At 44.7% G+C, this 23343-nt stretch overlaps 1 protein-coding gene across 1 annotated transcript in view; it reads left to right on the forward strand.

The window, feature by feature from the left end:
* Positions 1–23343, forward strand: part of PLXNA3 (plexin A3) — a 272276-nt gene that overhangs the window by 183844 nt on the left and 65089 nt on the right. The window contains exons 6-10 of the mRNA XM_082263582.1: positions 4273–4396; positions 8054–8207; positions 8401–8500; positions 13450–13564; positions 22051–22251. Of these exons, the coding sequence (XP_082119708.1) occupies positions 4273–4396; positions 8054–8207; positions 8401–8500; positions 13450–13564; positions 22051–22251 (694 nt within the window). The remainder of the gene's footprint in view (positions 1–4272; positions 4397–8053; positions 8208–8400; positions 8501–13449; positions 13565–22050; positions 22252–23343) is intronic.

The following is a 23343-nucleotide window of genomic DNA, read 5'->3' on the forward strand; positions in this document are numbered from 1 at the left end:
CTATGGGCATCACCAAGCCAAACAATGGTGTCACCATTGTGAATAATGTGGAGCAAGCAAGTATCTTGGAGAACTCAGCTGTGAGAGAATTCTATTTTTCTTATTGCCATGTAGCTAATGTGGAGTCACAAAATTATCATGTCTAATGTTGGTGCCAACATTTTGCCAGGAGCAGTATCCTTGAAATTAAACTTCTGTTATGACTAGTGGAAGTTGTTCTGCTGTAAACTCAATCACTAGTGAGTAAGCAGTGATAGAGCAGCAGCATATTGCCAATTGAGGGAGCATCTAAGAAGGCATAATGTAAGTAGAATGTTACCGATTCTGTCTTTGGCAAAGTGTGGTCCTTTCATTTGCTTCTGAATAGTCTGTCTGACATGTCGCTGCTTCTTCATTGTCCAATCAGGCTGGCTGTGCTTTGCTATCAACCACATATAACCCAAATATAATTTTTTTTTGTGGAAATGCCCATAAAACTTCTGTTGTAATTTTCCTAATGTTTACATTTTTCTATTCAAAAATTATATAAGTCCCCATTCACATTTGAGATTAGGGACAGATTGAGAATTCTTGCTGGAGACTCAGCGGGATGCATGCTAATAACTGTGAACTGGAAGCTCTATACAAAACAATGAAAGGCTGACCGTGCCCACAGCTGTTCGCATGTAACCTGTGGGTAATCGCCCCTAGACACAAACCTATGCAGATGATCGCTTCAGGCAGGGGCGTACCTACATGGGTCGTAATTGCGACCTGCCCCCATGCTCCAGGGGCTTGTGTGGCTCCCCTGTACACCTGGATAGGGATGGCAGCATATAGAGGAACTGATCCCCTCCATTTTCCTCCTGCAGCCACTGAAAGCCAGTTTCTCCTCCTCTCCCTCCTGCAGGCTTTCCGCGGCTCCAGGAGGAAAATGGAGAAGATCGGTTGTTTTATTTCAGTGGTCCTCAACCCTGGCCTACAGGGCCCACTAACAGGCCAGATTTGCAAGATAACTGAAATACATCCCAGGTGATATAATTTGCTGCTCAGTGATTGCAGTACTCTAGTCTGCATCTCCCCAAGGTAATACTTAAAATCTGGCCTGTTAGTGGGCCTTGAGGACCGGAGTTGAGGACCACTGTTTTATGATGCCCCGCCACCTCTGCTCGTTGTCAGTTGCTTTTGCTTTCTTCTGCTCCCAGGTCCCGGTCCCCCCCCCCCCCCCACCTGCAGCTCTTCTGGCTTTCCCCCTCTCCTCTCTCACCAGCTGCTGCAGGGAATGGGTCAGTATGGAAATCAGGGAAAAGGAGCCCCTTCATTTTCTGAATGGACAGAGTCAGTAATCAGTACCAATCACTGATTCTATCCATTCAGAACTGTTTTTACAATGCTTCAGTTTGTGAATGGAAGGGGAAGCTCTCTACAGAGTTAGTCCTGTCCATTCATTCTGTGCAGCGGAGACTGCAGAGATGAAGATTGAGGGCTTTGTCCTCAATCTCCCTTTCTGTGTCTCAAAGGTGAAACATCATAGGTTAGACCCCTGATATTTCATCAAAACCAACCAACGGGGCTCCTAAAAAAAAAATAATTGAAAAAAAATTGAAAAAAATTAAAAATAAAATTGTAAAAGAAGTAATTTATAAAAAAAACTGACACCAGTGGCGGAACTACATGGTCACACTTGCACTTGGGTCCTGCCGTTCCACCACCTGGCTCAGAGAGAAGGGCCCCGGCCAGGGGTCAGGGGGGCCCTTTATGGTTTCTTGCATCAGGGCCCTGAAGGATCTAGTTACGCCTCTGGCTTCATGTCTGTTTATATGTGAAAGGGGCCTTACAACTTTTTTTCCTAAAGCAGCTCGTAATGTAGGTTTTTGTTTTGTTTCTGTAATTATGAATATACTGTATTTACCAGCAAGCCGCAAAACAAAATTTTGGAAAATGGTCAAGTAACTGCTGTCAGCATTTTTTTTATGATTTTTAACTTATGATGAATGATATCATTCTGCATATGATGTGTTTTCACTTCTGTTATGCACTTTGTTCTGTTTATCTTTTTCTGTGAAGTTTTGCTCTTTCTCAGCTGTACATTTTATGAATATTCACTGTTCTGTTTTTCATGCTTTTGCTTCCTCTGTTTTCTTCCCTGTCTTGTGTGCAGAGATCGTGTGACATGTCACATACGGTTCAGCAGATGGTGCTAACTCATACTTGCTTGGCCTCTGCTGATCCCAGCCAATATCTCCATATTTTGTCAGAACAATCAATATCGCTAGACAGTGTAGCTAACCTTTTACACAGAGAATTCTTTATTGATGTCATGTATAATGGATTTGGATTTTTGTTCTATATTTCAATGATCACTGCAGATTTGTAGCATAGTACATGGGGAAATGCTTGTGAGTAGCACAACTGGCTTCCATCCCGCATTAAACTTTAGTGACTAGAAGTCAATGCACAGCTCCCCTAGGCTCTTTCCTCTGATGCATTTCATCTGTAATAAAGCTTTATTGTAGATGTAAAAACCTGACCGAGGTTTGAATCCTTCCCCACTTTACATTGTAGTATAACTTTAACAAGTACACATTTCGAATTCTGAAAGTAATGTTTGCTGACATTTTTCGTTCAAAATTTTACCTGCTTTTTAGGTTCTGTTTTAATAAAGCTGAACTCTAGGCACAAAAATTATCATTTAAATATATTCCTCGATAGAGGATACATGATTAGGCACCCTGTGCGGGGATAGAGAGTAACAGTGACCAGTCTTTATTACCGGAAACTCCCGCACAGTTGCAAAGTGCACAAGTTTTTTCATTCTTGGTTTAGTTTAATTCTCTATATATATTGTGAAGTGCTGCAACCAAAATCCTGGAAACGTAGATAAATTGAAAAAAATAAACAAAAAGGTGCGCTGTTCTTTTAAAATTCAATCTGACCACACTAAAGCAGTCATAAGAAAAGTGATAAAGTGCTAGTGCAAATAGTCTACTGTTCCTTTAAATACAATGGATATGATATGCCTTTTAGATTGCTCTGGTAGTACGCAATTTCATATTTGAAACATTAAAGATCAAGTGATGATAATAAATGGAAAGTGCAAAAATGGAAAAATATAAAACCATTGTGAAAATATCATAGATCTGTATAAAGTCCATTAAAGTGCCAGTGCTTCATAATCCAAATCAGTTTACAGGTGTTCAAATGTGGCAAAAGTGCTCAGAACACATAATCTCCATTACAGAGATCCCATATATCCCATGTGGAGATATGTATATATATCGCCACAGCGGGAGTCTCACAAACAGCATGTCTCCAAACGAAAATACATCCTTGAATCACTCACAAATGTAGCATATAAAAGATAGGGAGAAGCCTCGGTGTAACCAGTATGATACATTTATTGTAGATAATAAAAATTCACTTACAATGAGGCAGAGAAATCAAGCATGTAAGATGAGCCAGCCATGGTGTCACCCGTCCAGCCAGCTGCGATGACATCACACATGCTCTCCACCCAACGCGTTTCTCCAAAAATAGTGTCTTCTGGGATTGGAGGATGATTTTTTTATATGCAACCTTTGTGAGCAATTCAAGGAGGTGTTTTTGTTTGGAGACATGCTGTTTGTGAGACTTCCGCTGTGGAGATACAACAGGTTGCAGAAAATTGCTTGATTTCCCTCATCGATGCTATCAGTGTTAATGGGTGAATATTGCAGAGCTATTGTGTTCTCCCAGCGGGGGTGGTAGGGAGCGGGGGGTTCACAGGGAGCCTTCCCTACCGGGAGAACACAGTGATTATTGCAGGCGGCTATAGCTTGCATGCTAAAAATCTGACATACTGGTTGTACCCAAGATGGTCAATGGAGAAACTTGGGTACAATCAGCCTATACTATATATGCCCATACATGGTTCAGATCTCAGTCGGTCCTTGCTGAACTGGCCAAGAGTCGAACCGTCTATGGCTGGCTTAGGAATACACATGGCTTTTATTTTTGAACAATAGTTTTTCAGCCCAGATTTCAGCATTATTACTTACAACTTACAATATTTCTGTTTGTTTTTAATGAATACATAACTAGATTAAATGGTTAGTTTCTATATCCACATGGAGTTTCTTTATATTCACCCTCCTTTTTCTCTGCGACTAGCTGCTGTTTCCTGTAAAATCTGAAATTCACTGCTCCTACAGTTTTTCACTCTATAATTTCCTCTTAATATCTTCTTCATAGGAAGTATTTAATTTCTATAGATTTGTTTCATGCAGATGTAAACATGTTCTCATATCTGTGCAGGTGCTGTAGAGAGAGTGAGTGTGAACGGGCAGCCGAGCCTCACCGCTTTACGAACGATCTCAGCCAATGCATGCGTCTGGAGGTGACTCCAAACAACGCCTCTGTCAGCGTACCTGAACTGCTGGTAAGGTGCAATTTAAAGAATTCTGCCTTGTGTAATGTTGAGTCAAATAAAAGGTGCCCACACTTCACTCAGGGCCGATCCTAGGGTAACAGACGCCTGGGTGCAGAAATATTTATGGCGCCCCCTGTGTGGGCGTGGTCATCTTACTAACCCCTCCCCTTTCCTAATGGGACCTGGAGGGAGCCTCTCCAAGGAACACAGAGAGGGCCTCTGTTAGAGAGTCTGTTAGAAAGAGCCTCCACCAGGCCCCATTAGAGACTACAATGGGGTTGTATCATGGGACCTGGAGGGGGGTCTTTCGAACAGAGGTCATCTTTGTGTGCATTTTAAAGTCTATGTTAGAAAGACCCCCCACCAGGCCCCATTAGAGACTACAACGGAGTCTAATGGGACCTGGAGGGGGGTTTATCTTACAGAAGCCCTCTCTGTGACTATTGGAGAGTCTCTGATAGAAAGAGTCCCCTCCATCCCCGATGAGAGACTACATTAGAGTGTCACCGAACAATAGAAAAATAAACAATATTATATTAATAGCACTTTGATGCCCAGGCCCAAGACTAGAAGACTTCACTTATCTTAAATAATGGGTACTGGGGCTGGCTGCTGGTCCTGGGGCCTGGCTTCTGGGGCTTTGCTGCTGGTCCTAAGGTCTGGCTGCTGGGGCTGGCCTGCTGGTCCTGGGGTCTGGCTGCTGGTCCTCCTGATTCCTGGCTGCTGGTCCTGGTTTTTGGGGCTAGGCTGCTGGTCCTGTATTCTGGCTGCTGGTCCTGGGGTCTGGCTGCTGGGGCCTTGGGGCTGGCTTCTGGTCCTGATTCTTGGCTGCTGGTCCTGGGGTCTGGCTGCTGGTCCTGATTCTTGGCTGCCTGTCCTGATTCCTGGCTCCTCTGTGGTGTGCCGGGCTCTGTGGTGCCGGGCTCTGTGGTGTAAAGCTCTTGTGTGACATCTCAGCGGGGCTGCGGATGTCACTGTGAGAACGGCGCCTCCATAGTCCTGGCTCACAGGCGGAGTGACATCAAATGCACTCCGCCTGTGAGAGGAGGAGCCGTACAGAGAAAGCAGGCGGCTGCAGTAGAGAGCAAAGCCATTGCTTCCTCTGTATGGCTCCTCCTCTCCAGGGCTGGTGCAAGGATTTTTGGCCCCTAGGCAAAATAAAAATTGCCGCCCCCCCATATGCTCGTGAATGTGCGGTACAATGCGCATTATTAGTACACATACACTTCCATAAGCCTAAAACGTTTTACTATGCATTAAACTTCAGTCTAAGTTACAGTCAGAGCATGTAATGTACACTACACATACACTTCCATAAAGGTAATGTGACATCACCGTCATGTTATGGAAGTGTATGTGTAGTGTACATTACATGGTCTGACTGTAACTTATCAAACCCAGTGATCACACTGTGATCAGCCCATACACAGGCAGGCACTTTAATTCATCTGTCAGTGTGGGACTGAGATATGTCCCCTGGTAAAGTCTGCCTCCCTCCCAGGCTCTGCTAATCAGTGTCACAAACTGCCAGCATACACTAAAACTTCAGCAGGCTCAGGCTGTGGGATGGCATGGCCGAGTCACACTCACACACATGCCATGAGACTTCTTCCTCCTCAGCTCCGCATGGGAAAAAGGGGCTGGACTGGAACTCTCTGAGCAGCCCCCAGCCTGCTTGCAGTAACAGAGAGGAAGATTGTAAGGAGAGGCAGCTGCTACACTACACTCAGCGATCCATCCCATCAATGTTTACACCTCACACCTCACCTGATGATCTGTCATTGTCATGTGCTTGCCTTTTTAAAGCTGGAACTCTCACCTGGCATCTCCCTCTGTCCTGTCTTCCTCCCCCACTGTCGCCCCTTCCCTCAGCTCACAACTACAAACATAGGCGTGCGCAGCCTATGGCATTAGGGTGTGCACCTCAAACCAAAGCTCAAACACACACAGTACACACAGTACACACAGTACACAAACACACAGTATATACACGTATACACACACACAGTATACACACACACACACACAGTATACACACAGTATACACACTGTATATACACAGTATACACACACACACAGTATACACACAGTATACACACTGTATATACACAGTATACACACACACACACACAGTATACACACAGTATATACACACACAGTATATACACACAGTATACATACACACAGTATACATACACACAGTATACATACACACAGTATACACACACAGTATACACACACACAGTATATACACACACAGTATATACATACACACAGTATATACATACACACAGTATACACACAGTATATACATACACACAGTATACACACAGTATATACATACACACAGTATACACACACACAGTATACACACAGTATATACACACACATACACACAGTATACACACACATACACACAGTATACACACAGTATACACACACACACATACACACAGTATACACACAGTATACATACACACAATATATACACACAGTATATACACACACACACAATATATACACACAGTATATACACACACATACACACAGTATACACACAGTATACATACACACAATATATACACACAGTATACATACACACAGTATACACACAGTATACATACACACAGTATATACACACACAGTATACATACACACACAGTATATACACAGTATACACATACACAGTATACACACACACACATACACACAGTATACACACAGTATACACACAGTATACACACAGTATACACACAGTATACACACAGTATACACACAGTATACACACACACCAGCACTTTCCATCTAAATATCAGCCTGCCTGATTGAACACACTGCTGCTGCCTCCATTTCCTGGCATGCTGGTACTTGTAGTGCTCCAGCAGTTCACAGACATTGCATGTGGTAATGCAGAAGAGAGGGAGGTGGTCAGGTATGGAGTAGGGAGGTGCAGTAGAGATTGGAGAAGGTTAGAGCATATCCTCCCTCCAGAAGCAGTGCACTGCTACTCACGCAGAAAAAACAACAGACTCAGAGACAGGAAGAGAAAACACAGCCCTCCCCCCTCCTCAGCAGGGGAAGCACTGACAAGAATACATTTAGTTTATTTTCCCCAGCTCACCTTCTTCTATAAAGGCTGCAGCCCGTCCCACACTGCAGGCTGTGTACTCTCCTCTCCTCTCTTCTCCAGGTCGGCATCTTCTGCTGAGATATCAAACAAGGCGCGCTGGGGAAGGGGGCGTGTCCACTGTGTTCCCATTGGCTGAGGAGGCAGCAGAGAGGCGGAGCAGCTATAACCAATGTATTTTTTCAGTGAAAGGCGAGGCTGCAGTGAGAGACTTGCAGCCGGGAGAGGATAGTGCGCCCCCCACCTTGCGGCGCCTGGGCGCACTGCACCCTAAGCACCCGCCTCGGACCGGCCCTGACTTCACTTACTGTATTTATACAAATAAAATACAATCTCTCTACTACAACATAGTTTCTACATCTCCTGCTTTACTTAGTGATCGGTCATGAGTGGGTTTTTGGTTTACAACAAACTGGGGCTTATGTATGGGGGAGCGACCGAAAATGGCACATTTACAGGGACTTGTATTTAAACTCTGTTGCTGTTTTTGATGTATTTGTATTTCCCTGATTGTGTAACATCTGTATGTCTCTCTGCAGCTGAACCTGTCTGTGCAGAATGTCCCTGATCTGTCTTCTGGTGTCACTTGTGTGTTCGGGGACATGGCCGAAAGCGAGGCTGTCCTGGTGGATGAAACGATTCAATGCTCCTCTCCCTCACTGCGTGACATTCCTGGAATCACTGGAGGACAGGGTGGGTCTGTGTGCTGTGTAACCAAACCGACACTGCTTTACACTGCGCAATAAACGCAGTGGAGACAATTGATGTCAGCATCTTCATCTGTATTATCACCAAACTGAACATACTCTTCTCTGTCCCCACACAATGGATGGCTAGAGTCCTGCTTTAGGTCTCTTTCTGATAGTTTATCTTGTGTTTATACCAGGAGCTCTGCACACAGTCCAACTACACCTGAAGTCCAAGGAGACGGGTCTGAGGTTTGCCAGCACCGACTTTGTCTTCTATAACTGCAGCGTCCTTCAGTCGTAAGCTTTCTTCTCTACCTCTCTGGTTCTCTCATTGTATATAATATTTTCATTTCTTAGTGGCTTTCATGGTCAGTGAACTGACTGTATACTAAAGTATCTTCTAGTAGCTTGTGACTAGCTGTTTGGTGGAAGACTTTATTACCAGCCAGTGAGAATTGCTAATGTAGATCCTGCCGGTCTGACTATTATGAGAAGAAATAAAATGGGTGAAATCAATCACTTGTGTATTGGCCCAAAAACATCCAAAATGGCAAACAAAATCCAAAGATCTTCTTCTTTTTTTTTTTTCTTTTTTTTTTAGAGATTTTTATTAGCCATAAAATAATTATACATTATGAGGCATCACCGCACTCAAAAAATAGATTGATTGTCACAGTAAGCAACATATGATTTACTGCGGGGGTTGGAAACCCGTCGATCACAATCTACCCATCGATCAGGAACCTAGCCAGGAGGGGTGGCATGTACTGGAATCGATCCCCTGTATTTCCTCCTGTGGCACTTGAAAGGTGGCTTCTCCTCCTCTCCTTCCCGCTAGCATTCAGTTGCCACAGGAGAAAATACAGGGGATCAATTCCAGTAAATGTCACCCATCCAGTCCAGTTTCGGGGGGTTAGCAAGGAAGTGACTCATTCTACCAGTCACCTGCCTGTGATCGATGGTTTACCAACCCCACCGTACATCATATGTTGCTAATTGCTATTGGTTCACAAACATTTGTCCTGATTATGTCAAGATCTCCTCACTGGGACTATCTATTTTTCTCTATCATTCATTGACGGACGCAGTTCTCTCTGATTCATATCAGTAGGCTAATACTGCCCCCTACAGGAGTAGGACACTAGGCAGAAAAAAGTTCTGGCTACGCCTATGGGCAGTCCCGGAGGGTACACCCTCTCTCTTCCTGCATAGGATGTCAGTTTTAATCTGCCTAGTCAGGAGTAAGGACCTAGTTCCTTGCTGGGATCTCTGGTCCTGGCATTTAAAGTACTTATTTTTTTATGTCACTTTTTTTAGCTAACCTTTTTCTCTCCGGAACTTTTTTTTTCCCTGTGAGATCTTCTAGCAATTATGCTGGGCTAGGCAACAGACTGGACCCCCATATCCGATGATCATCCCAGTCTGGCCATCGAGCGCGTGCAGACCTTAGCTCCGCGCTGGGTCGGCCGCGACATAGTCCCTCTGGACGGGGATTGGCCCCGCGAGTTAAACGTCTCGCCAGGACGCATACGACAGGGTCTATGCCTATGTCGCAGCGTTCCTGTTTGGCCAACAGCCCCCCTACTTCGGTGGCGTGGGGTCCTGTCAAGAGATGGTGCCTGCCTGTGTTCTCGGTATGGTGAGTAAACGCCCCCCCTCCCTGGCAGATTTTGGGATGGACGCAGGCCCCCTCCCTGGGATGGTCGGACACTCACACTCCTGGGTTTCCCTTTGTCCTATTGTGACCCCCCCCTCCTCTCCTCCACCCTCTACCCCCCCCCCACGTGGGGGACTGTTTGGGCCTACCTGAGGCTGGGGCCTAGTGTGCAGGCCGCATGACGGTGGCCATCTTGGTACACCCGTTTTCGGCCATTTAGTGGTAGATTTTTTGCTGTGGAGGCCGGTGGGAGTGCCTGGAGGACAGAGAGTCACGAGGGTGGTCTCTCCCTCTCTGTGGGTGCCCGTTGGCACAAGCCTGACCTCCGGGGGGTGCTGTAGCGCTGTAGGGCCGCTTTTAAAAAAAAATGGCTTTTTTTTTTTTTCAATTTGCTGGCGGGTTCCTCAGGTTCAGTATGGACCCTGCAGGCCATTTGTTCCCACCTGACCCCTCACGGAGGCCGCAGGGCCTTCCGAATCTCCACTGCCAGTTGATGCCTTTTCGGCAGTTCGGGAAGCATTTGGGCCCGGGTGGAGGTGGTAGGTGCGCTGAAACGTTTCTCCGCCTACCCCTGCCTCATCTGATGTCTCAGAGTCTGAGTCTGGCTCAGCTGCCGCAGACGTGGGCCTCCATGCCGGGTCTGTTACCTCGCACCCTGTCTCCTCGGATGATGAGAATGACATTTCTACCTCCCCTGCCGCGACAGGCGCTGGTGGATGCACTGGCTTTTTTCGGCGCGCGACACCCTGCAATTTGGGGGTAGCAGCGGCAGCTGCGCCTGGGGCGCAGGTGGCGTCTGGCACTCACATGCCATCTGGAGCTGCTCACTTTGCTGGCTGCTCATGTAGGAGGGGACCGTCTGAGACATTGCCCTGGGGTGTCTAAGTGGCCGTTAGACGTTGCCCTTTTGGGGAGTCTCTGGTACAGAGGACTGTTCCACCTCTGTAGCTGAAGGGGACTACCGTTGTTCCAGTGGAGGAATCCCCGTCCTTTAAGGACTTGGGGGATAGGATGGCGCGGGCTGTGGCCTGCGATCTGTACTCCCTGGCGTAGTCTGCACTGGGAACAATGTTTTTTGCCCATGCCACACAGACTTTGCCTGATGGGCGGAGTTTCAATGCCGTGACTTAGTGTGGGGCTTGTCCCTCTTGCCCTGGGGGAGCGTTTGGACCAGCTGGCGCAAGGGCTGCAATTTGTTTGCGAAGCCGCGCTGGTCGAGGCTCCCTTGTATGGGTCACCTTGTCGTCGTGGTTGTCCGGTGTCTACTTGACCGGAGTGTTGGTCTGCGGATCAAACTTCTAAGAAGGTCTTAATGGATCCCCCTTTTCAGGGGGATCGCCTGTTTGGCGCTGCCCTGGATGACATTATATAAGGGTCTCACGGGGGGAAGAGTGTTTTCTTCCACAGGCTAACAAGGTTAAGGAAAAAAAAAAAAAAAGGAGGCGCAAACACCTAGTGCATTACCTGTGGTCACCATAAAAAATGTTTTAATAAAATGCCAAAAACATACTCAGACATGAAGAGTAAAATCGCTCCCTTCATCAGAGCTCTGATGAAGGGAGCTCGACTCCTGAAACATGTTAGCAGTCCTATCTACAGGGACATGTTCCATTCCATGTGTGGTGGAGTCTTGTAATGTGATTTTACTTTTCATGTCTGTGAGTATATGTTTTTGGCATTTTATTAAAACATTTTTTATGGTGACCACAGGTAATGCACTAGGTGTTTGCGCCTCCTTTTTTTTTTTTTTTTTTTCTTTCATGTGCTTATGTTGGAGTTCCCTGCCTGAGGAGAGCGGCACGCCGGTCATCCCCTTTGGAGTAAGCGCTTGGCTGAATTATTTGTAACAAGATTAAGGGCCTTTGTCGCAGTTGGGGTTCCTCCCTTTTGGCTCACAAACAGTTTCTTCGTCCCTCAGGGACAGTTGATGTGGCGAAATCCTTCCAGACTTCCGCATGTGGTTCCAAACGACCCTGGTCTGGCAAACATGAGATTTTTTTTCCAGACCTGCGGACAAGGCCTACTCGGCCTGAAGGTGCTTCCTCACCCATCTAGGGGGGGGGGGGGGAGGTCCTTGCCGGTCGAGGACCTGCGGCTGGCCCGCATCCCAGGCTGACTGGGTTCAGGAGGTCGTGCAAGATCGAGTTTTGATCTGTTTTTTTCCGGTAAGGTTTTTTCCTTCCAATGTAAGGCCGTCCCGGATCGCTTACAGGCGCTCTGTGGGGCAGTTCAGGCTCTGGTTCAACAAGCTGGACCTACAGGTTCTTTTGATGGTTCCGTGCAGATCAAAAATTCAAGTTGGTATCGGTTCGCACGGCGGTGGCTTCTCTAAATCAGGGGTATTCCTGGGCTCCATAAACATCAGGCTGCCTACCTTCACATCCCGTTATGTTCGGGACACCTACGGGTTCTCCGTTTTTTGCCGTGGAGAAGGATCTCTATCGGTTTGTCACGTTACCCTTTGGTCTCGCTTATGCTACTAGGGTCTTCACAAAGGTGTTGGCTCTGGTCCTGGCGCTGTTGCGGCAGCGGGGCGTATTAGTCCTGGTTTCCTGGCCGCTCTGCTTGAATCATCCCTCTGCTCTGCTTGAATCATCCCTGGTCCCTTCCATGAGACTGGACTTTTCTGAGTCTGACTTTGGACTCGTCCTCGGTCAGGGTGTTTCTCCCTCCGGGGAAAAAACTCTTGGAACTTTAGACTGCGGTCGACTGTTGCTGTCCAGCACATGGTCTTCCCTTTGGACCTGCATGCGAGTTCTGGGACTGATGGTGTTGTTTTTCAAGACGGTCCCTTTCGCTCAATCCCTCTGGGGATCCCCCAGGAGGCAATCCTTCTCGAAGGCGACTGGAATCCAAACTCTCTGGATTTCCGGATCCGGCTTAGCCGGGTGCCCAGGGAGTCTTGCTCTGGAATCCTTCCTCCCCTTCTACTGGACAATTGTCACAACGGATGCAAGCTTGTCTGGGTGGGGAGGAGTCCTCGAAAGCTTCTCTGCTGCGGGAGTATGGTCCCTGGAGGATCCAGGTTACCGCTTATTGTCCTTGCCATTTTATGGCACTGCTTTAGGACGTCCCTACTGATTTGAATCAGAGAAAACTGCGTCCATCAATGAACGATAGAGAAAACTGGATTTTTGACTAAGGCTCCTTTCACGCGAACGATCTGATCAGATCCGCCTGTCAGTTTTTTAGGCGGATCTGATCAGATCCTCCATGCATCCCTATGGGGCAGCTGATGTCAGCGGAGACGTGTCCGCTAACGCCTGCTGCCATCCGCATCCGATCCTGTCCGTGAAATTCGGACGGATGGAAACCCTATTTTCCATCCATCCAGGGGATCGGATGAGAGCGGACAGGCGGTCTGCTCTCTTCTGATTCCCCATAGAGAGCAGCGGGGCTCTGACACCTCCCTCTCCGCACACAGAGCGGAGAGGGAGCTGTCATCCGCCGGCTCAGCGGGGATTGGCGTATCGAAATTGAAAATATATTAACTACAATTTAAAATGGTATATGTTGATGTGATAAGAACATGTATGTATTTTTTTATTGTATTTTAACTATTTCACTATGGTGCCTTTCTCATTGGCAGGTGTCTGTCCTGCGTGGTCAGTCCATATGCATGCCACTGGTGTAAATATCGTCATATTTGTACACACAATGCTGAAGAGTGCTTCTTTCTGGAAGGCCGCGTGAACAACACTGATGTATGTATCACTAAGCTTGTGTTTGCCTGTTGGGAAGTAAATTGATGTTTTGTAATAAACCAGATAGCATTGTTTATCCCATTGCTGTACATGCCAAATCTGTGGAATTCCATACCTTAAGCTGGGACAAAAGCCTAAGGCTGTGGGGAGGCTCAGAAAAAAGTTGAATAGGGGAACACATTTAGACTAAGAAAGGCCTAATTACAAGGACTTGGTTATCGGCATTTAGTGTATAATCTAGGGATCCCATAGGTTCTGATATTTATATAATCTGTCATCTAGTTTGAATGCCATTTTCTCATATGTCATGTACAAATTGATGCAATATTTAAGCTTCTCAAAAGGGATGTTTGGCTTTCTCCATGATCTAGCAATGGTCTATTTTGCAGCTGTAACCAAAACTTGATTTTAATAGAGTGGAGAGGGGGGTAAACCTTTTGACAGGTGTTTTTTTTTTTTTTTTTTTTTTTTTTTGCTGATGGCATCCACTTTGGAATTATTTCTCCTAACTTACTGCCAAGGTAACTGGAACTACTTGGACATGAAGTGATGGGAAATCTCACCAACAGAGACATTGGCTAGGGAGGAATTAAAAAATGTTGTAGTCTTTATAACTGTGGCCGATTGGAGGGATTCCTTAAATGAGCAGTGATATCCCTAGTGAGGACAGTCAGCAAATGAAGCTAACAATGCTCCTCACCTTTATCCATTCTATCCAAATTGTCTAATGAATGATGAAGGAACTAATGCATTTGAAAGCTTGCAGTGTTAAAACCTTAAAAGAGAAGTATGGGAATTAGAAAAAAAAAAACCTTTATACTAACCTAGGTGGATGCGGCATTAAACGAATGCTGCATCTGTCCCCCCGCTGGCTCTGAACTGAGAGATCAAAGACTGCTGATCACTCAGTTCTCAGCATTCCAGAGAGCTGGGGACTGTCAGTCAGCAGGTGTCTGCTCTGCCCCTCCAGTGCTCACTGGAACGCTGAGCTGTGGAGGGGGGCAGGAGGGGCTGGCTCAGGCTCTCAGTGGATAACTGAGAGGCTGAGCCAGGTGCCAGTCCAGGTTTCTGGGCGGATCCCAACCATATGGTCGGGATCTTTTCTCGTGCCCTGGATAGGCTGAGAGACGTTAGCCCACAGCAGGCTTCAGCTCACTGTCGGGTGAAAACGGATCACAGGAGTGCAGAACGAAGTGCATTTCTGTGATCCATAGAAGTTTAGCCAAAATAGCTATACTATACTATACTATACTAATTGGCTATACATCTCCTTTAGGTTACCCAATAAAGGGTTTCCTTTGAAATCCAAACTTTCTCAGGTACAAAAAATAATTTGGTTGGCATGCTACTTCAAATAAGATGTCAATTATATCTGTGTAAGATATTTTATTGTATTTTAGTTCAATCTGAAAGTATTTTGTTGGCTTAAACTTAAATGATGTCCCTATTTGTCGCTGCACAGCTCTCAGCTGAAGCTGAACTGCTGAAATTACCTCTGTAGTCTACGACACCACTAGGGTGGCTTTTTAAACTGTATAATTCCAAACCTTTCAAAGATTTAAAGCTTCCTTTAAAGAGCGAGTCCACTCTAATGGATACTTAGTTGCTGGAGTTGTGAATCACCCACTGATTTCTTAATATTTCTGGAGGGCTGCAGTGGTAAAATCTTTGGAATGCAGCTTCTAACCTGCTGCTTCTTCCTACGGAACCTCACTTTTCCCTTTTTATGTTCATTTCTTATTAGAGAGATCACAGCAGGGGCGGTAAACCTCTGTGGTAAAGTGGGCAGCGCTTGGATGTCCAGCTTGGACATCTCACTCCAAGGTTCCAAAAAGGTGCAGGAAGCCAGTGAGAAATTTTCACTACCCTTAACTGAATTCTTTTTGTTGGACAGTATTGACCCTTTATTTGTAAAAGATTAACTGCTTTGTGTGTTTTTTCTTATTTTTTACTGAATGTGCTGTCATTTTGTTCACAAGTTTTCCTTTGTTCTAACTTAGTCTTGTCCTCTCTTCTGTGTATCCTCTTTCTCCTTTTTATCATTCACTTTTTTCATGGAAAGACAGTGACTATAAAGCAGTGTCTTTCCATGATAGACTCCCCCCTCCTCTGTGGTATATACATTGTCAGCAGGCTTCAGTGGCAAATGCTGGTGTTAGTGTGTGAAAGTGAGAATCTCACTGATCTGAAAGTGTCAGGGGTTGGATAAGCAGCAGGTTTTAATCGGCAGCGCCTGACTACCCGTCTCCTCGCACCTCGTCAGGGGGTGGCAATCATTCCTGAACAATGCTGCAAACATCCTTCTTAAATCCTATGCAACACACAATAAAGTTAGAGGAGTACTGGAAAGGTTCTGCTTCTGCTCATGCCTATGCAAAGAGCTAAATTTGCAAATCACAGATGTGATTATTCCAAGAGAATTCTCTTATCTCAACAAAATTGGTAAAATTATCTTTCTAAATGGCATTCATTAGGAGAGTTGGGCCATTTAAATTTTGGGGAAACGCCCATCACTGTTAATCTGGATGACTATCACTGTTCTTTCGGTATTGAGAAGTAAGAAAGGCCTCGAGACAAGATGATTCAGCGTATCCTCGCTTTTCTACCTTTAAAATAAGCTTGGCTAAAGTAAATGGATACCTTGAACTACATAAGCAGATATTGTGTTTTTTTGTTTTTTTCATCTTTATTTATGCTATTGTTAGATTTGTTTTGCTCTCCACACTGTATACTAAAAATGAAAATTACTAGAAAAAATAAATGTTCTATATTTATTTGAATCATTTTATGCTTGCATAGGTTATTACAGCACACATAGTGGAACGTATTCAAAGTTTACTGGTAGCCAATGATCTTGGTGGTTTAAAGTTAACTTGAGCTGTGCTTCCATTATCTTTCATAAGCCCAACACAGAGTAGTCATATGACCATTCCATTGTTGGCTATTGAAAAGACAACATGGGTACTCCAAGTAGAACCTTTCTAGGTTAGTATTCGGTAGCTTGTATGAGCATGCAGTAAGATGGGGGGGACAAAGAATTCAAAATCAAGGTTGACTTCACTGCCATACCAGCTTACAGTATGAGATGTTTCAAAATGATGAATTTACACTTCAAGTGTATCTGTCACCTGCGCACTTTTTGGGAAGCTGAAACATTCCGTTTTTTGTTTTTCACTTCCATGAAAAAAATCCATGGAAAGCAATTTATGAAAACATCCTTGGAAAGAACATGAGCCTTTGTTCACCACCTCCTGGAAATGCTGTGGCTTGGTTGTCCTCCCTTTTTTTTAATGTTTTCTGAATCACTACAGTGGGGTGGCAATCATGCAGCCACTGATGTTGAAGCTCCCAATTTCTTCATTTTTTTAGGTCATTGACATTTCATTTGAAGCGCTTAGATCCTCATGACATCGAGGCAATGACAATTTTCAGAAGCAGGTTAGAAATGGCAGTCACCACGTTGTTCTTAGGACAAGTTTCCACTAGAAGCCAGCAGCAATGAGGAAGCACAGGATTACATGTGCCTGCTTACTAGCTCCTATCAAAATTTGCATGCTGATGGTTGGTTCAGCCCCCAATAATTGGCCATTGCCTCTCAAAAGGTTGGTCCAGGCAAGCGAGTATACTCTGTTTCAAGATACTCAAACAGACTGAGACTTGACCCAGATGCACATACTCAAGGGAAATCTACTGTGGAGAGGCGAGTTCGTGCCACTGTTTATTTTAGCAATTTGCGCCTGATTTTTGGAGGGGTAGGCTTGCTGATTGCACAGGTGTGAGCTTGGTTCATAATAGACCCAGAGTTAGCGCTCAGGGCTCCACCCAACAGACAGGGGGGTCTGTGCATGGGAGTTAGGAGGATGCCCATCCTATCTAGGAGTCAGAGGCTGTATGGGGCAGCCAGAGTGTGCAGCGAGGAGTTGGTCCCGAGCAAGCTATGAGAGACCTTGAAGGGAGTATAACTTTGTGTTGGTCTGGGGAGCAGACGTAGGGCCTAGGCATGAGGCCTGAAGCAGATGTGTGGCAAGAGAATAAGACAGGAGGCTGAAGTATTGTGCAGAGTTGCAGTAATGGTGGAACCCCTGCGTGGGAAATTGCAGTCTTCTGTGAATTTATCAGTGCCTTTAAATAAGAGGGCTGCCATGCCCTTAAAAATGCAATCTGGACTGGCTTAACTTCTTAAAACACATGCACCACTTGAGTCTAATCCCCCCGATCTTTACACACTACACATTGCCATTCACACACTATTGTAGATTTGCATGCATGCAGTCCTCAGCTTAGATGTAACCCACGTCAACCAGCTCTGGGTTAGCAGCAAGAGAGGATGTGTTTCCATGGCAACAAGAGCCTTCCTGAGGCGTCGAGCTGTAAGTAGGCAGAAGGCCACGTGGTCCCTCATCTTTTTCTGCACATCTCCTGGGGGCACTAGGGGGAAGAGCTGCTGTGCAGAGAATAAGGGAGGAAGAGTCTGAAAACATCTATGTGGATTAATGCACCACGCAGCTGTAATTCAATCACTGCGTACATACATACATATTACATTCCATTACTGGATTTATAATTCTACCAAACTGCTGAAACACATTGTTCTATTTCTCTGATATCATCTCACATCCCTCTACCACCTTTGATACAAAACCTTTTGACTTTTTATATAAAAATCATAAATAAATTTTGAGTGGGGACCTTATTTTTAAAGAAGTTAAACAGATTTTGCCATTAGCCATCAGACCTATAGTAATTGATATTAATGATTCTCATTTTTGGTATTAATTGCTTTGACCTGGTTTGCAGAGTACATCCTGTTTTGTTTCAGCAGCAGAATTCATTCGGTCTGTTCTTAAACACGTCCACATTTTTAGAGCCGGTTCACACTGGGGCGACTTCAAAGGCGCCCGACTCTGAAGCCGCCCCCTGCAGGGCGACTTCAGCATGGCTTGCAAACGACTTCTTTAATAGTAGTCAATGCAAGCCGCTCCAAAGTCGCCCCCAAGCAGTGCAGGAACCTTTTTCTAAGTTGGAGCGACTTGAGTCGCTCTGATTAGAAATGGTTCTATTGCACTGAATGGAGCGCTACTTGTCAGGCGACTAAGTCGCCCCAGTGTGAACTGGTTCTAAATCCTTGCTAGCATTCTGGTTTGTAGCAAGTTGGTTTTAGGTTGCACTTTTAAAGATGATTAAATCTATTGTTGCTTGCTACAGTACACAGGATCGATCTCCTTCAATGTGCGTTAAATGCACTTGTATGCTGCATCTTCTGATTAGATGCACTTCATGATGATTAAAATATTGTGTATAACAGTTTTCATAAGAACATTTATGTTGTATTATTTAAAGCCCAACTCTGCCTAAACTTTTTTTTTTCTTTTTGTTTGAGTGGAGAAGATTTCAATTTTTTGGGTTTTTTTTTTTTAATGCTTTAGCCAAACTGTAACCAAAAAAAGTCCAGCTTCAGTTGAATTTTAGAAAAGAGGGAGAGAAAGCACAATCTGTTTTCCTTGCCTTGTGATGATTCTATATGTGTATCACTCCATTGTCTGGTCACATGACATTGGCAGGCAGTAGTCATATATTTCTAAGTCCGAGAGGAATAAAGTTGGCCATAAACTTTAATGGGTACTTGGTAGAGATCAACCGATTATCGGCAAAGCCGATATATCGGGGGGCCGATATGCACTTTCACCGATATATTTTCTAATCGGCCACCAAGGTGACCGATCTTGCCGATATTTCGGGAAAGTGCTTGTTCCAGAGTGATGCCTGCAGCTAGAGGTGTCCATAGCCGACGGTCGGCTGTCTTGCAATGACAACTGACGCGGCTGAGAAGCCGCTTGGCTGTAATTACAAGGAGTGGGAGGGGACGTGTGTGTGTCCCCCCTCCCGCCGCCCTCCACGGCTCGCCGGGTCTCCCGTCCCACCGGGAGACCCGGGAGCCTGTTCGGCCGCCGAAGACCCGATCAAAGCCGCATTAGACTCTTAACGGATCTCCATGCAAAACCCGGAAGTGATGTTATGAGTGACATCACTTCCGGGTACTGTCTGGCGCCAGATTAAAAAAAATCGCAGCATTCAAAACAGCCAAATTAAAAAAAAAATTAAACCTTTTGCTGGTCCCTGCATGGGCAAAAAGTACAGGTCTGCTGCCTTTTCCTAGAGTTGAAGTGAACCTATCAGAACAATCTCCTGATATTTGCTTACAAAGGCATTGCTAGAGCCCATGAGATCAGTACTTTGGCCTCTGTCATGCAAGGTTTCATTACTACTTCTGGCTGGGGATTAGGTTTTCAGTAGAGATGGGCTCAGGCGTGTTTGATGTCCCGTGTGCCCGATCCCACCAGGAAGCTAACACTGCACACCGCTTATCACAGGCACTGAGACATTTCCCGATCCGCAGCTGCACAGATCGGGAAATGTCTCAGTGCCTGTTATTAGCGGTGTTCAGTGTCGTATTCTTGGCGGGATCGGGCACGTGGGAGATCGAACACGCCCGAGCCCAGCTCTAGTTTCCAACTTTCTTTGCCTCTTGTTACAGGATAAACATATACAGGATAAATATTATTAGTGTCATTTATTTTTATACTACAGTTCATTTTTACGAATCGACATCAAAATAGTAGTGTCCACTGCACCAGCGTTCCCAATAGATCTCTCTGAGTTGACCCATGGCAAATGCAATCGAAGCATGAATACATTGGATATACCAGCATGCAGCCCTAACTTCTCATTTCTATCAACCCCACCATGTGTTAAAAATATTTCATCACCCATCTCCCTTTTTTCACTGCTAGAACTCCTTTACCATCATTGGTCTGGATTCCCTTCCCACAGCGTCATAAATATGCTTTTCCCGTTAATGCAGTGGCACGAGAAGTGCCAACAAGCTCAGATTTACATGGAAAAGCTCTCTTAAAACCATAAAACGTGAAAGTAGAAGTGGCACTCAGGCTAATACGCACCATTTCTCTTTTCACGGAAGACTGATTTATTCCGATGACCTCATGTGTGTCCTCTGTTTGTCCTCCCCCAGATTGAAGAGGTTTTATATGTGTGTAAAGCTGCCTTTAAATTATTGTACGCATGCTTGTGTGACCGTCTGTATTCCTTTTATTGGGGAAAAAGTTATGAATAAAAAATTGGATGTGTAACCGCAAAGACCTTTGCACAGGGGGGCACCCATACAATAGCAGCTTCTTATCTAGCCTTCATTTCCTGCTGTCTTGGTTAAATTCTTTCTCTAGTATTTCCTTTATGTCCGTCCTCTTTTTCACCTTGCTGTAATTGCATCAGGATTATGCAATATTTCAGGTTGGGAAGAAAAAACATTGTTTTATTCAGTAATGTTGCTTTTATATACCTTAGATCAGACAACTGATCAGTCAGAAGACTAAAGTGGAGTCAAAAGCCAGCCCCATCCTAAAAATTGATAGTTGAGTGGAGCACTTTATCTCTTTTTATACTTCTCATATTTCTCAGTCTCTAAAATGCTATAATAAAGGTGTCACTGCCTCACAGCTGGATTCCCCAATTATTTCCTTCCACGTTATGTAGAACCCATAGGCGGAGAGGCTTTGTAGCAGTTGGCAGGAACTGGTGATTTTAGTGGGAATATTTCATGACTGTGTTTGACTAGAGATCTAAAAAGCCCACATGTAGTTCAGTTTGCCAGGAACCATGCAACACTGATATTCAATTTTAAGTTTATTTTGTACTGTAGAAGCAAACAGCACACACAAGTTGATATTTTAAATTTGTTTCTGATGCTTTATCCTTCTTTGCATTCTCCTTCAAGAGAGGTAATTTATTTTATTTTTTTTTTTTCCTAAAACAAATCCTCAATTCCAACTAGAGCTGCACGATTCTGGCCAAAATGAGAATCACGATTTTTTTGCTTGGAATAAAGATCACGATTCCCCTTTACGATTCTCTGTGTAACATCTTTTACATTATAAAACAAATTGGGATAACTTTACGGTTTGTTTTATTTTTATTTTTTTTTTTTTATTCATTAAAGTGTATTAATTGCGTTTGAAAGACTGCTGCGCAAATACAGTGTGACATAAAAATTTACAACAATCACCATTTTATTCTGCAGGGTCTCTGCTAAAAAAAAAAATATAAATGTTTGGGGGTTCTAACTACTTTTCTAGGAAAAATAAACTGATTTAACTTGCAAGCAACAAGTGTAGGAAAAAGGTTTAGTCTTTAAGAGGTTAAACTTCCTTCCTCCGGCAGAGGGAAAGAAAAGATACAATGTAATCATTTGTGTTTACAGTTCAGTGGGAGGAGTGAATAGCGATCTCGATTCTGTTACGATTAATCGTGCAGCTCTAATTCCAACACACACTTTCCCTTTTTAGCATTTGGAGAACTACATGTTCCAGCATGCAGTTCAGCTAATACTGAGCCTGACAACAGGTTTAACAGTCTTGTTTTCTTTCCGGTCAGCTTCACAACCTGTATAACGTGATTGGTCTCCATTGCAGGGCTGCCCGGAGATTATTCCGACCGGTGAAATCTTGATACCAGTTGGTGTGGTGCAACCGATCACTCTGAAAGCCAAGAACCTCCCCCAGCCGCAGTCTGGCCAGAAGAACTATGAATGCGTGTTCAACATTGAAGGGAAAATACAACGAGTTCCTGCCGTGAGGTTTAACAGCAGCAGCGTGCAGTGTCAGAACACTTCGGTAAGTGCATAGTGTGCAGAAGTATTCATTTAATGAGGAGTTTCAAACAACAAGTAAAATCAGTCAGCTGCTAATGGGTGCTGAATGATACTGTTGGTCAACATGGCAAATGTAGCTGAGGATAATGCATTTTAATGGGAGTCCTCAGCGGATAGAATAGAGGGACTTGGAGCTTACACAGCTCCTGCCCTGTGTAAACCCTCAAGTTGCTCTAGTCGGAACTTACACAGGACTGAGGATTCCCCTATCTCTCCTCCATGTGACATTACACGCCCAAGCACCAGTGTTGTCACATGGGTGGAAGTGAGTCACATGTTCCCCCATACCAGAAAGTGTTGTGTATTTTCCTTTGCTGTCAGTGGCTGAACACCACTGCAGGGGGGCAAATGAAAAGTGAGTAATTACAGAAGACGCTGCAGTACAAGCGACTTCCCACCCGCTGCTAGAATTAAACAGAATCTGACCATTCAGGAGAGGCCATGTATTGTCATGCATGCTTCCTTTGATTGGCCGAGGTGGAGAGGCAGGAGGCTGACCTCACGATTTCAACAGCCAATCACAGGAAGCCTTATTTAACGTTCCTTGAAACCGGGAACTCTAAAAAGTCCAAATGCCTCATGCTGTGATGTGCATTCATAGTTTGCAGATCTCATTTAAGTGCACAGTAAATTCCCTTCAAATGCCTCTGCTTTCTTTGTTCCAGATATGGTGTACACATGCTTGCCAAAATATTGCAACAGAGGATCAAAGGTACTCCAACAAAATGGCATCTGTGCACACACTGCCTCCGCATATAGTGGACTCCTCGTAGTAAAAATAGCTTGAGTTTGGCCTCTCACCCGTAGGAGAACCCCCCTCTATCAATTCTATTTGGTATTTTGGTCTACTAAGAGAGGACTTAAGGTGTAGTAATTGAGAGAGTCTCTATGTTGCTCATAACATCCAACCAGATTCCTGCTGCTTTTTTTTTTTTTTATTCTTGATCATCTTAGAATCACATTACTGGTTGCCATAACAACCACTCCAGTTTTGCACATGGTGCAAACACTGCTGTTAAACTAGGCTTTGATGACTTTGTAATGTGCTGTCAGA

This window comes from Pelophylax lessonae (genome assembly GCF_965119305.1).
Source record: "Pelophylax lessonae genome assembly, chromosome: 7".
In the NCBI taxonomy this organism is placed as follows: Eukaryota; Metazoa; Chordata; class Amphibia; order Anura; family Ranidae; genus Pelophylax; species Pelophylax lessonae.